This window comes from Lutjanus erythropterus, chromosome 14, assembly GCF_056507025.1.
Source record: "Lutjanus erythropterus isolate fLutEry1 chromosome 14, fLutEry1.hap2, whole genome shotgun sequence".
In the NCBI taxonomy this organism is placed as follows: Eukaryota; Metazoa; Chordata; class Actinopteri; order Lutjaniformes; family Lutjanidae; genus Lutjanus; species Lutjanus erythropterus.
Genome location: NC_139330.1, coordinates 8,097,649 through 8,113,005, shown reverse-complemented (window position 1 = coordinate 8,113,005; position 15,357 = coordinate 8,097,649). Strand labels below are relative to the sequence as shown.

General features: G+C 40.3%; 1 protein-coding gene across 2 annotated transcripts in view; it reads right to left on the bottom strand.

Moving 5' to 3' along the window:
• micu1 (mitochondrial calcium uptake 1) overlaps positions 1–15,357 on the bottom strand; it is a 50,403-nt gene that overhangs the window by 19,825 nt on the left and 15,221 nt on the right. Inside the window, exons 4-5 of one of the 2 annotated variants that reach the window (XM_084735480.1) lie at positions 14,006–14,049; positions 8,619–8,630 (exon numbers count right to left, since the gene is read on the bottom strand). In XM_084735480.1, the coding sequence (XP_084591606.1) occupies positions 8,619–8,630; positions 14,006–14,049 (56 nt within the window). The remainder of the gene's footprint in view (positions 1–8,618; positions 8,631–14,005; positions 14,050–15,357) is intronic. The other variant, XM_084735479.1, reaches the window with a different exon arrangement.

Below are 15,357 nucleotides of genomic sequence, written 5' to 3'. Positions count from 1 at the left end.
AAGTATTGGTAGTACCCACGTTTGGCCACTGAGAGAGCAGGATGCTGCTGCTAGCGCTGCTAGCGTTAGCCACACTGTGTGGCAGCTAACGTCAGCTTCAGGTAAATGACATTCTTTACTCGATAACTCATTTAGTGAGTTGTTGTGCCACACATTTCAGTATTTATACTACAATGTGGCTATTGAACAATGGCTTCAAACATCTCTTAATAAACGCAATACTTTTTCAGACAATGTTAAACTTTATCGATTAATAAACTGTGCTCAATTGTAACTCTTTTCAGAATGATTTCTTACTTTCAGACTAGCCGACTAGTCTAAATTAATATTGCTGTGTAATCGAAAGGGAAATTATTTGCCAGGAGCATCCATAGTTTCTTTACTGTGTGTTGTATTGATGTCAGAGTGTTTTCTTTAACAATTTACTTATGATTAGAGGGCCTGCTTTCAGTTTTGTTTCCATGCATAACCTGCAGCAAAAATGCGGGGCATTCAAGCATCAAAACTAAAAACTGTAGTTATAAACTTGACATGACAGAGGAGACAGAATTAAACAACAGAAGTTAAGCTACTGTCTCGTGTAAATGCGGACACAGCCTCTCACTCGGTCACTCTGCTGAGACTCACCCTCTAACGTAACTAATTCATTTTGATACCAAATAGAAAGTAAAGTGATATTATTACTTTTTAAAGGACTAATAAGTAAAAAGTAACTCACTACAATTCCTGAGTAACTTGCCCAACACTGTTCCTAAGTATTGTCATCAGAGCCATAAGCTGCACATCACAAATAAAAACTGGTCCATTATTCTTTCTTGAGAAGGACATGAATTAATTGTGAAAAACATACCTGAAGACTAAACTTTTGGTGGCATCCCCCTTCATAGAATAACATGACAAAACCCTTATATCCCCATACACCGACTCCCTCCTCATGAAATACAGACTGTATAACAGCTGCTATAATCGTATAAAAAAGGATCACTGGCCCCAATTCATGTGTATCTTGACTGTTAAATGTCAGTGATGCAAATATAGGAAATAGTAGCTTCTACTGTAACATTTATTATTAACAATATCTACATTTACAGTATGAGGGGAGAAGGGAGTGGGAGAGAGAGGGGGAGGTGAGAGAAAAAAATAGTTATTTTAGGAGCAGTGCTACAAGGCTGAGAAAAAAGAGACAGACTGAGATAACAAAATGAAAAAATTTAACTCTTTGTGACATAAGAGTTGAAGGCTTTCAGGTGTTTGCATGTGTTTAAGTGTGAGAGATTAACAGAGAGGCAAAGATATAGAGAGAGTAGAAAGAGAAAGTAAAAGAGAGTAAAAGAGGTTGGTAGTGGCTGCTAAGTTTGGAGCGATGACACAGAGTAAGTCCTCTGGGCCCGAGGTGAGCTGCAGTCCTAACGCCAGAACACAAAACTGGAAACAAAAAACACACAAGTGCAAAAGTGTGTGTTTTATTGGGCACTCACGCCCACACAGACAGCTACACAACTGTGCACACGAGAGACATAAACACACTGGGCCTCATTATAGCGATCAGAACAGAGGCACAGAGCACATTATGCATAATAACTCACTTTTTACAGCGTCCTGAGTCAAGGACAAAAACACCCCCGCAGAGCAACTAAAATGACATTCAAGGAAATCAGTCCAAAGAGTAGAACCAAATAGCATATTTGGCTGATAAAGGAAAAAAAAATCTCTGCGTGCACGGGCATGCAAACCAATAAACACACAAACACAGAGCTCTTAGTCTGCTCTGATGCAGCCTGTGTCCCAGCCAGAAGAGAACACCATTCTCTCTTCTAGGATCTTCACTCCTGAGCTGACAATACAGATTTCACTCCTCTCTTGCTCACTCTCACATACACAATGTGCTATCACACTGTACATCTCTCCAACAAATGTATGATGCAACAGTGCATTCTCAGCAGACACAGAGGTATAGCGAGTGTGTATATCAAGCTGCGCTGTGGGACTCGTTTTGGCCTTTAAGCCTTTTTCCGTGGGGACTGTGGCTCTGCTGTAAGATCCTGTCTTATCTTCACCTTCATCCAATTCACTTCTATTCAAAAGAGCAACAGCAAGTGTACATGTGAAATTAAAAAAACACAAAAATGCACATAAACAGAAGAAATGGGGGTTTGTTTTTAGAAATATATGTATAGATTTGGGATATAACAATATATTGAACACTGGACAGCCAATCAGCAGCATTATCAGATCGTGGTACAAGCTTGCTGTGCGCTTAACAGCTCACTGAAGCTGCTGATATTTATTCCTTATGTATTAAAGTTGGTATAGATAGGATGACAAAAGCTTCACCAGGCCCAGTCTTTGCTACGATGCTGGATGCTTAAAGTGGACCAAACTCATCAAAGAGAACTCTTCTTACTTGGATCAGTGCAGCGTCACACTTTATCCTGATGAGACCTTCATCAGAGGACACATTTTTAACAATGAACAAAATCTGGTTTTAAATGACAAAGCATTTTTCGATGCTTGACAGGACTGCAGCAATTCAGTCAGTGCCATAAAAGTATCAAAGTTCGATGCCCAGCCGTATCAACCTCACACTGAAGTGTGCAATATTGAGTGCTCCAGCAAAAAGCCATTCAACAGTATAAAAATTTATATATAATTCAGATAAACTGTAAAAAAGTTTTATCTTTAAGAGATACCTATTAGGTTACTTCCCTGGGGAGACTCAGGCTCTGTGTCTCATCAGTTCTGTCTTTCATCAGTTTTGATTCATCAACCCGGAGGACATAATGCCTATAAAACATGCTGCTGCAATCACTAAAAGGATCCCAACTACATTGGAGACGGTATTTAACACTCATCGTAGATTTTTCCCAAAGCACTGATCTTCAAATGACTATAATCCTAATTGCAGCAGCACTCAAGTTAATTAACAACTAACGCCTGGCCTGTCAGCGTGCTCGTCTGTTGATCAGCGTCAACTTCGTAGCAGTCTGTGCGCATGTGAGCATGATTTCCTTTTAGGTTTCTGCCTCCGGCCTGCTCATGTGTTCATACGTGTCTGTGTGTGTCAGCTACGCTACGGCAAAGTCCAGGGGCCGCGTCCAGATGACTGACTGAACAAACCAACGAGCCTGTGAGCTGAGGCAGAAACGCAGTGCTGACAGAGCTGCCGGCTGGACGGCGGGGCAGTCAAATGTACCGCTGTCATATACACACACACACAGGCAGGGTCAGGGGTTTGGTCCAGGCTAATCTCTCCAGTTCACCAGGCTACATAACAGCCCCGATAGCCGCCCTGGCCAAATTTCAACTAGCCCAAGCTTAAAGAGTCCAACAAATGAGACCCATGTATGTCAAGCACAGCCAGAGGCACGCATGCAGAAGAGGATGAAGCTCTTTCTGCTCATTTCACATGATATGAGTGGCTGAGAAACACTTTCTAAGCACACCACTGAAAAGCTAAATACTTAAAAACTTGGACTGCTTGAAAAGGTCTTTAACATTCTCTCAGAATAATTGCAGCAACACATTTTTTTTTTATACAAACACTACTCCAAAATCGTCTGTGCATGGAAAGTTAGGCTAGGCTCAGTCGTTCACGAGCATGAGAGGTCCAGACCTGTCTCCCACTGAAAATGTGTGGCGCTTTATGAAGCACAAAACACGATCACAGAGACCCCAGACTGCTGAATACTTGAAGTCGTATATCAATGAGAATGAGAAAGAATTTTTCTTTCATAGTGTCTTCAATTGCCAAAGATTTACTGAGTGTTGTTAAAACAAAAGCTGATGTATCACAGTGGTAAATATGCCGCTGTCCCAACTTTTATGTAATATGTTGCAGGATGAGTGTATATTTGCAAAAAACAATAAGGTAAATCAGTTTGAGCATTAAATATCTTGTCTTTGTACTGTAACCCTAACCCAACTGAATACAGGCTTAAAAGTTTTTGCAAATCATTCATTTATGTTTTAAACACCTATTTTGGAATTGTGGCTGCACGTGTAGCCAAGTGTTTTATACATCCTTAACTCCTATAACTACCTCTGACTGCAGAAAACTCTCAGAAAAAAGATCAAAGCTTTGATGATCTCTATTTGTTTGCTTTCTTTTAAATTTAAATGATCAAATCAGCCACATGGCAATGTTGCTCTGATGGGTTCAATTATATCACAGCTGTGCTGATGAGGAGGCACACACTTCTGACATCTAGCGTCATCTTGTCATAATAAAAGAAAACAGGCAGCTGGTGAAGTGACTATGATTGAGATGAGACATAACTCAACACACTATACTGCAGTCGTCTTCTAACGTGGACATTTGGATACTAGAAATATGTCTTGTGCCATCCATCCATTTTCTGCTGGCGTCACTCCTGTAATTTACGCTGCTCCAGCAGCACTTTGTGTGGCTGTACACTTGGCTTAGGAGCTGATGGCAGCTTAGATTTGGCCCTCTCCAATACCACTGCACCTACTGCAGTGCTTTGTTTCTGATTAGATCTGTGACCCTGTCCAACACTGCAGCTGCAGATGCCCCGATAACAAGAGAGAGGAAAAGAGGGAATCGGATGATGAAAGAACTGGATACAAGTTTGTGTTAAAGCTTTAAATTATTAATGATCACACTAAAGACGAAATTACTCCTCTCAGATAATGTCATACGACTCTGTTGTCTGCATGGTCTCCTCTGAGTGCCACAACAAAGAGATGAATTTATGGGTCTAGGCTGAGACCTGCCACTGAAGATGAAAAGCTCCAGCTGCGGAGAGGAAATCTGCTCCCACTCTCTTTGTCAATGCACTCACGTGTGTGGTGAGTGTGTGCGCGCTTGAGTGATGTCTGTCCCTGAGTGACCTCTCATCTTTTGTACAGGTGAGTCTCAGTGGAACTTGGTGTATTGGAGCGCTACAGTGGGGATATACTGATTTTAAAAAAAAAGAGAGAGAGAAAGAGAGAGAGAGAGAGAGAGAGAGAGAGAGAGAGAGAGAGAGAGAGAGAGAGATGTACAGTGCGACAGACGGACAGCACAGTGAGTGAAAGAGATCGGGAGGGGTGGGCGAGACAAATGCATTAAAAATGGATCAGTACCTTTATGCCGCTTTGTGTGATGGGGCAGCTCTGGGGGCAACTGTCACTTTGGCAGGTGCAATGACAGATGCAAGTTTCAGAGGAAAGGGGATTCAGGATGACCTGCTTCAGGGGAAAGTCAACGCAGGTCTGAGCCCGACATTTCTGAATGGGGCCTGAAACCTCTCACAGTGTAAGTGCACCTGTGCTGACACACCACGAACCAAACAGGGTTCTCCTATGAGGACAAGCTGAAGAAACCTTTATGGCTCCAGTTAGCACCTTTACTTCTAAGAGTGGTGATACTCTGCCTTGAACACTGAAACCCACACATAACCAGAAACCATACTTGACCGTCAGAAAGGTCAAGAGAGAGTATTTTCTTGGCACCAAAACACCACAGTCTGTACTGCAGGTGAGGGAACCAGAGGGTGTGTGTGTGTGTGTGTGGGTGGGTGGGTGGAGAGAACACTAATGTATTAGCTTTCCACCTCCAGTCCCGGGGGTAACTGCAGAGCAGGTGTACTGTTAATAACTCATAATTATTCTGGGAGCACAATCAGAATAATGGACCCTGATGTGGAACGCTCAATAAACAAATTTTCGGTCGCTGAGGAACAGCAGCTGTCTCACAAGAGGAGAGAGGGAACCGAATTGGCTGACCAGGTGTACAGACAACCCAACCTCTAATACTGCAGATTAGGAGAGGAGATGAGAAAAAGAATAAAGAGAAAGATTCAGAGCGCGAGTGTTTATAAAGTCAAAAAATGACAGAAACAGAGCACATGAGAACTGAGGACAGTGTGAAAAGATAAGAGGAATAGAGCAGCGACAGTCCAAACGGCAGCCCCTGGGAGTTTCCTGTGAAATCAGAGAGAATGAACATGACAACAGTTGGAGTGAGAAGAGGCTTGTTTCCATTGGAGCAGCCCCCCTTCACACTTCCTCTGAGTGACAGGTGTCCGCTCGCTGTCGCAGCAGGTCACACGGCAGACGCCGTGGCTTTACATACAGAGAGGGCCACAGCAAGTAGCAACAGTTTGGATACACTTCAGATGTAAAGATCAAGTCCCGCCTTCAGTGAGTCTAAACCATGCTCTACAGAAATCATGCAGCACTGACATCTGGACAGTCCAGAGGATGGATTTGTGAAGGTTATCAAGCACATCAACACAGCCTTTACATTAGCTGACAGAGCCATTTTTCCGGACCCCAAAAAAACCACCCTGTGATGCCACCATGCACAGAGAGGGGGCGCCACCACCAGCTACTTTCTCTGTGAGACACAGGCAATAGAGCAGTGCATGCTGGGTAAAAAAAGGCCAGAGTGCCAAAGCATGTGGAAAGCTAGAGCTGATTACGTCTCATAAGAGATGAAAGGATGAGGAGAAAAGGTTTATAAAGCAAGAAGGAGGGAGTGCAGGGGAACAGCACTGTTATGATTTGGCAGTAACCAATAAAAAAATCCTCATGAATGACTCATGTTTGCTGCTCTTTGCATCTCAGCTTTGTAAGACTTGACATTCTCCTTAAAATTTTACTATAAATGTATGTGAACTTTACTTTGACTGGCGTGTAAATTATGTAGCAGTGCTGTAGGGTTTAATGATCCCTGCAGAGGCAAAATATAAAGTCTTCACTTTCAATAATTCAGCAGGGAGGGCATGGCACGCAGCTGTCTTCAACAAGCTATACAAAGGGCACCGGGGAGGTCTCCGACACAATGTCCAATAACAATACACAGTTTGACTTTGCATATTTGATATAAGAGCACACACAATGGGGTGTGCGTGCCTGCTTCGGTTTCAGACACTCCCCATCATTATAATGCATACAGGTTGTAACCTGCCCTTTGTTGTGCTTGGCTTATCTTCACGTCATCCTGACTGACAGAGGCATTCAGACCTGCTTAAAGGCCAAATCATTTAGTAGATAAAGCTGATAGGTCAGGGCTCATTTATTCACACTTACCAACATAAATGTGTATATCAGAATATCTGAATCACAAAAGGTTTCTCCGATGCCGACGCACTCGGGTGAAACGTTTTGGAGCATCGCTATAAGCAAGTTAATGATCAAACTCATACACATTTATGCAAGTGACAAGTGTTGTGGTTTATGGAATTAACAGATAAGGCAGAGGTGCAGAACACCAAATGTGTTATTTTTTTATACAACCCCAATTCCACAAAAGTTAGGACATTGTGTAAATTGCAAAAAGAATGCAATGATTTGTAAAAACTTTTCGACTTATATTTAATTGAATGCAATACAAACCCAAGATATTTAATGTTCAAACTGATTAACTTTGTGTTCTGTAAATGTACACTTATTCTGAATTTTAATCAGCAAAGTGTTTCCAAAAAGTTGGGATGATGGCAACAAAATACTGTGATATATCACCTTTTCCTCTAACAACACTCAGTAAGCGTTTGGGAACGTGATGTTCTTTGTTATTCTTGCTTGATATACAACTTCTGGTGCTGTCGTCGTTCTTTTGTGCTTGATAATGCACCGCACATTTGCAATGGGAGAGACAGGTCTGGACTGCAGGAGGGTCAGTCTAGTACCTGAACTCTCCAAAAATAACATCAGCATTAATGGGGCCTTCACAGATGTAACAGTCCATAACATTCCAACCTTTTTTCGTCCTTGACCCAACTTCTTCAAAATGTGCTGCAGGCATCAAATTGCAGCAAAAGTTTTGCATCAGTTTGAACATGAAATGTCATCTTTGCGCTGCATTCAATTGAATATAGATCGAACAGTCTTTGGAAATCATTGATTTTCCTTCACATTTTACATGAAGTTTTAGGAATTAGGGCTGTATTAGGGCACCTCAGAGTGTATTAATATGTTTATACCATGGCCACTTACCATCAGCCATCTTTAAAGTCTGTTTAAAAATGGCTGACCATGAGACAGACCCTGTTCAGGAACAGAAGCGGTGTTAGGTTATCTGCAGTTTAATGTACTTTTAGACTGTGGTTTAAACTGCTGACCAGCCAATCAGACAAGTACTTTCTGTGGCCATGATATAATCGGCTTTATTATGTGAGAAAATATAGCTGTGGTGCTTTAGTCTACTTCCTCCTTCAAACTGACTCCCCCCTTCAGGCTGCGTACAACAGCTGCTGCACGTATACCCTGTGAGAGAAAAGTTAGATGTAAATTCAACATTTTATTACCAATCTACTGATTTCTTGTTACAGAATATACACTTTAATGCACAGTTTGGCTGCTGTCCTATCCATGGCGGTTGTAAACGGAACCGACGCCATGACTCTGGTTTAACACTTCCTGAAGCTGAGATGTGGTAAATATAGAAAAACTACTTACTTAGCTGTTCCCCTGGACTAACAGCAGTGAATAGCTACACCCTCCATATTACAACAGAAGAGAGCGAGAGTGAGTAATTGAGAGATAGAAAAAATAGACATAAGAAGAAGAAGAGGAGGTAAAAGGGTATAAATGAAAGGGAGGGAGTAGGTAGTGACTACAAAGTGCAGTTTTTCATTCAGGTGCACACATGCTGCTCGGCACACACCCCATACCTGCCAGAAGTCCTGCAGAGAGGGAGGGGCAGAACGGGAAGGAGATGACGAGGGAGGGAGGGAGACAGAAGAGGAGAATGGGGATCAGTAGGTGGAATGATTGGGGAGAGGAGACAGAAAAAAAATGGAGATTTTGGGGAGACGAGGGGGAGTTGAGGACGATGGTTATTCACGAGGAAGGAAAGAGAGAGAAAATGGAGGGATTACTTGTTACGTGAGAGAGAGGTGGTGGCTGATACAAGAGCACGAGAGAACAATCAACAGTCAACAACGTCAGGTCACATCGACATAAGATTACGGCAGCTGAAAGCATGTCCACATGATGGGGGCAGGAGGAGAAAACACAGAGATGGAGGGAATTAACATCAGAGAGAGGTGCAATGAGCAAATACAAGCAATCCCATTTACAGACTTCTAAAATAACTGTTCGTCTGCACAAGAAGAATGAAAATAAACCAAACAAGGTGAGTCAATATGAGCAGCAGCAGCTGTTAAACAACCATACAGAGCATGTAATGTTTACATACAGACTGAACCTGGAACAAATTAGCGTCAGCAGGAAGAGGTGGGGGAGGGTGATACTGTATAACACGTACACTTTTAAACACTTTACTGCAGCCAAAAACTGTATGTTTGTGACAAATCTCTCAGTTGGCTTGACTATTTTTAAATAAAACCATGAGATGTGAGACACAGTGGTCTATTAAGAGAGCTCTTGTGTTACTCTGACTCAATACTGTACACCCCTCTGCCATCGACCTTCATCGTAGTTTACCACCCAACCCCCAGCTGAAACGCGCCCCTCGTACTTCACCACACTCTCCATCAACTTCATGATTTACACCAGCAGCTATACACGCCGTGGCCATTTCATCTAGCTCTAATCCAATGCAGTTTTTAGTTTCCACTAGATTTCACGGCTTCTTGGCAGGGAACGGTAATGGTTTATTCCTCCTACCAACTAGCTAGGGGTGCCCATTAGGCCAATGAGGAGGAGGCACGTGTCTCTCTCTGGGCGAAAACAGAGTTGGGCAGGGCCAAGGAGGGACAGAAGGGGAGGGGAGCGCTCGGGCCGCTCTGGCCGTGGCAGTAAAATCTCAGGGGACGACCAAAGCTAAATACAGTATCAGAGAAACCCGTGTGTGACCAGATTTGCCTGGCAAATGAAGGAAAACACAAGGCCTGGAGATAAGGACAGCATTTCCATACGCAGACAAGGGCCATAAAATGAAGAGTGTTTCATGTCAGTTTTAGGTCGCTAGAGAGTTCAACATTTACTTTTTATAAAAGCTTCTACAAAGAGCTTTTAACTAATTAGGAAACGGTGTCAATTTCATACCGATGCCTCCATGTGACCTACAAGTTAAGAGGACCCTCTGTGAGAAGATCTGCTATTTCTATATAGTTGTTTAATGACTGCCACCAGGTCAGATTCTCCTTGAAATCAGATGAAATGAGCTTGTGTTTACATCTTTCCTGGCAGAGTTTGGTGAGTTGTATGTTAGCCAGTTAAAAAGAAACAGAATTAGAAATGGTTTTAGGTGATTTTATTTCTGATGTTAGTGCAAACGTGTTATAATCTCACACAATGTGATGCATTGCTGATGATGAAACTACTCAACAGTACATAATAGAGCTGGACAATTGGGGCAAAAATAAAGCTGCAACAATTAATCAATTGATTAGTTGTCAACTATTAATTTAAACTATTTTGATAAGCGATGGATCGTTTTGAGTAATTTTTAAAGAAGAAATGCCCAAAATATCTGATTTCAGCTTCTTAAAAGTGAGTAGTTTCTGGTTTCTCTACTCTTCTGTGACAGTAAACTGAAAATCTTTGGGTTATGGACAAAACGAGACATCAGAGAACATTTTACAGATCAAACAACTAACAATTAATCAAGTAAATTATCAACAGATTAATTATCAGTGACAGTAACTGTTAATTGAAGCCCTATTTTTTTGACCAAATAACACAATATCAATATTTATTACTATTGCTACAATATTCAAATATTAACACAATTAAATCTTTGACAAATAATCATTAGCAAAGTGGATATAATGACTAACTGGGTAAAGGCAAATAACAGAACAGCCTGGTAAGTCCCAAAAAATTACATCACTTAACTGTAATGCAGACTTTAAAACCAGGAAAAGACAACACTTATGCCACATCATGATGTAACTATCTCTAAAATCTAAGATGATATGAAGTCTTATATCACAATACTGATATAATGTCGATATATTGTCCAGCCCTCATGGAGATGCTACTGCTTTGGTCCACAGAGGCCTGCAAATTCAACAGAACATGCAAGTTCCTTGTAGTAACTTTAATACACATTTGAAATGTGAGTGAATTAAAGTTCTGAGAACTCTGCCACAAAACATATGGCTCAGTAAATTCATTACTGAGTTGCAGAACTCAGTAAAAGAGGGAAGTTGTGACAAAGAGTTCTCACTAACTCTGTGCAGCTCATCTGACTCCAGCATGGAGACGGGGTACAGACGTACTCCTCATCAGAACAGCCTGGAGGCTGATGGATTTTGATCTTTTAATGAGGACAGAAACTACAATCACCACGCTGATGATTAGCTAACACTAAATGAATGAGGACGGTCGGCTACTGGGTGTGAGAGACGCTCCCTGGGAGAAGTGAGAGGCCAGTAATGGTCACGAATCAATATCAAGGGAAGCAGTAATGAAAATAATGATGTTGATGATTTATAATGATGGCTTCTATTTCCGTGACTATGAACAGAGAAATGTTGGCATTTAGGGAACAGAGGCCAATTTCTTTTAGAGTCAATCTGTGGCCATTGTGGGGCGGCTGTCCCGTCCAAAGTTCACCTGCTGTCATTGTCTTTAAATAGGTCATTATGCACTGAGCAGGGTCCACTTTGTACATGTCCCTCTTAATGATTAAGTCTGGGGCTGTACAGTTAAAGAAAAAGGCTTTTCTGAACTACGTTTGAGATGGAAGGCAGATAGTTAAAGGACTCCTGTGCAGGATAAAATAATATAATTCTTCATCACCTTTTAAACTGTTTACTAAACTCTCAGAGTCAAACAATATTTGGGAAGTACAATATTCTGATTATCTGCTCTACTTTCAATTACTGTGAGTGGAAAATAATATGAGTTGACGGTTAAGAAGCAGACAGCAAAGCACAAACAAAGGCAAAGAAACAGAAAGTATACAAGGGCAAAGTCTGTGAAAAACAACATCCTTTCACTTCTATTTTAATGGAGGGGAGACCAAAACATTGAAAGAATACATTTTTTTCTGTTATAAAACTTTTACCTGTAATGGGAGAATCTCAGTGCGACACCAGCGTGTGCATATTTTGCCAGATATCAACAGAAACAGGTAAAATACACAAACAAACAACAAAGTGCCAGAAAAGCCAGCTTACCCTCTCATCACAGCTAGACTTATTGGATTTTTTTCTATTAATTTCTGTTCTCTTTCTGTTCTCTCGAATGTAATGGTGTTTTCTATTTTCTCCACTGGCTCTTTCCATGCCATTTATGATACCCTAACCTCTCTGCTCCTGATGAGTATTTGTGTATTTCTCTGACACTGAGTTTCACCTCAATTTATACATCATTCCACTTCTATTTATCCATTTTCTTCAATGTCATTTCAGGATGAATGAGGAAATGAATATGGCAGTTCTTCCCCTTATATTCTTTTTATGCTGCATTTCACAGAAGGATTTCATTATGTTATTATATAATATCACATTCATGAGGACTGTGGTTCCGCAGTGAATGCGATGAATTAAGACTTTTCAAAAACCTCACTTATAATTTTCTCAGGGTAGGCATATTTAAAATTCAAGCCATGAACAGATAAAACTGTTGCTGCATTCTTACAAAGACTAATTAGTGCAGACGTCATTTGCTTAATTTTTTTTCTGTATGAAAACAGGATAGGCACGATATTTAATAGTTAAAGGTGAAATATTTAAAAAATATTCGCTGCACTAAATCATAGCATGACCATGATATTATATCAGAGATGGAGGAAATATGCTCAAGTGAAATACTGGCTTCTCCGGAGCTAACCAGAGCTGAAGTTGAGCTTAACTGTCTGTTTATGAGTTGTATGAAATCATTAATAGTCTTTTGGAAAGAACAGATGTTTATAACAGTTAAACTGAGCAAAATGTTAATGGAGTCTGGCAGGCAGTAACTGAACTCGAACTCCAGAGGGTGTATTTAATATATTTCTGCCAAAATTCTGATGAGATAACTTTACAAAGACAGTATAAAAAGTATGTATTAATGTATAATAATGTATGTTTCTCTCTACAGGTAGTTTTCACCCTTAGGGAGAGATAAGCATGAGGTACCCTGCCACTCACCTGTCCCAATAAATCATGTAGACGGGCAGCTGCACGCCCTGATGTATTTTGATAAAGATTTTGTCCAGTTGGTGGTATAATGGTGTTTGTTTACATAATCAAAAATGGTTAATTCTTGTAACTCTTGCTGTTTTTAAGAAATGTTTTTTGTGTTAAGTTATTGCTATGTTTCTTGGATACAGATTTTCTAGTTGAAAAATGCTGCAACACTAATTATTGAAGTGAAATGATTAGTCATGTGATCTATGTGTATTTATCACATCCGTGAACACTCAGGTTGAGCAAACATAAAGAAGCCAGAGGCAAAGTGTGTTGTTCACTTTTAATTAAGTCACAGTAAAGTCAGCTCAGCGTGCAGTGGTTTATTTTAATACTTCACCACAGTATATATTGACTTTAAATTTTTAATGAATGAAAGTTTTTACTTTGAACTACTTTCTATTAAAAAAGTCTGCATCCAGATGCTGATGACTGAGGTCTGAGGATTTTCCAGAGTAACTGGAAAGTTTCGTGATTGTTCTGCAAGGACACGTTACAGTTTTTTCAAATTGCATTATTTTTTCATGCTTTTATTTTTTTTAATTCACCTCCATTTTAGTGGGGCAGTGGAAGAAGTGGTAGACATTTCAGAGGTAGATATCTTAAAAACCTTGGCACATAAAAGTGAAATTATCTAACAAACACTGCCATGGGTACTGGAGAAAATGTGTTTGGTTATTTTTGTATTTTTGGATGAACTTAAAATTCCTTTAAGCCATTATTAACTTTGGCAATTCTGCTGAATGAAACCCTCTAGTAGACTTGCAAGTTGTACAATGGGAAAAGAAATAATTTATTATTACAAAACAGCTTTCTGGGGAAAAGCAAAGCTCATTTAGCTTTCAGTATATTTATGAAATCCATCAACATTAACGTTTCTAAGACATAATTATAAAAACTTGCTGCTGCTGCTGACCTCCATGATTATTAAGTTGACCTCAATCCTCTTTACCACAAAGACGCCCACTTCTTACCTTCCCATCGTAGCGCTTCACAATGAACTGATCGAGGCCGAGATCTGAAAGAGAGACAGAGAGAAAATATGATCAGAGATACATATTAAGAGACAAACGTTATAACAAACGTGATGTGAGGCAGACTAGTTACACAGCAGGAGCACCAAGATTTATGCCTATCATGAAGCAGAGCAAATTTATTTACTTGGTGTCATTACAAACCTCCGGTAATCACTGACATGTGCGAGAGATTAATAATAGTCATTAACAAGTCATTTCCATTTTTGCAAATTCCTTAAAATAAACAATCATCAGCATTCAGCTTCTATTCTTCTGATCATCAGTTAGAACAAAGCTCTCAACCATAGTTTGTTTTATAGATCTAGTTCAGATGTGCACACAAAGATCGATAGCAGGCAGTGTTTATGTTTATATATGTATATTATATTGTATATTATGTATGTATATGTATCTCAGTGGGTTCATCGCAAATCAATGTCACTGTATCATGCTAACACAATGAATAATAATATCAATGAAGCGCACATATGGATCAGTTGAGAATGAGGAGTCTTCACTGCTGTGCTCTGGTCTTTAGTCCCGTCAGTCTTTTTTCTGTGTCATGTCTTTCTCTGTGAAAGGCATCAATTCATATTGAGCTGAATACAATTCTGCTCCCTGGAAAGATGATATGAAATCTGATTCTCCCCACATTTTTCTTAACTTAATCAAATAAACTCCAAGCATGAGTTATGAATTTTGGCGCAAAAATGACAATCTCACCTCAAAACTAATGTAATTCAAACAAATAAACCTCGTTGAGGTGATTATTTTCTAAACTCGTGTGTGAGGCAGCAGTTTGCTACTGTTAAATGAAGCATGCAGAGTTTGAGAGAAAAAAAAATATTCCAGGAGTCACACAGAGGCTCTCAGTATCACACCAAAAAACTGTTAGCACACTCACCTGCTGAAACAGTCTCAAATCAGATTAGCTTTGAGGGCGACGGTTAGAGTGTAATCTCATTAAACTGAATGCTAATTAAGTCAAAGTCATAATTTTGTTTGAAAGTTGGTTTCATCAGCATTACAGATCACCTAATCACGTAAGACCTGCGCAAATGGCCTAATGCCTTCTTCTGCTTAGTCAATTACACTGTGACTTCAGATCAGTTACCAAAATCACATGAGATTCCCAACTCAGGAGCTGGATCGCTGAGCTTAAGCACACATTTGTAGGTCTGTTCCATCTCAAAGGCTGCTTAAAAATGCACCTGAAAAGCACAGCCTCATTTTGCCCAAATTTTAAAGGACACAACTGATCTGTACAGCAGCTCCCACAATTACACAATAAAGTTAGTTAAAGCCACTGG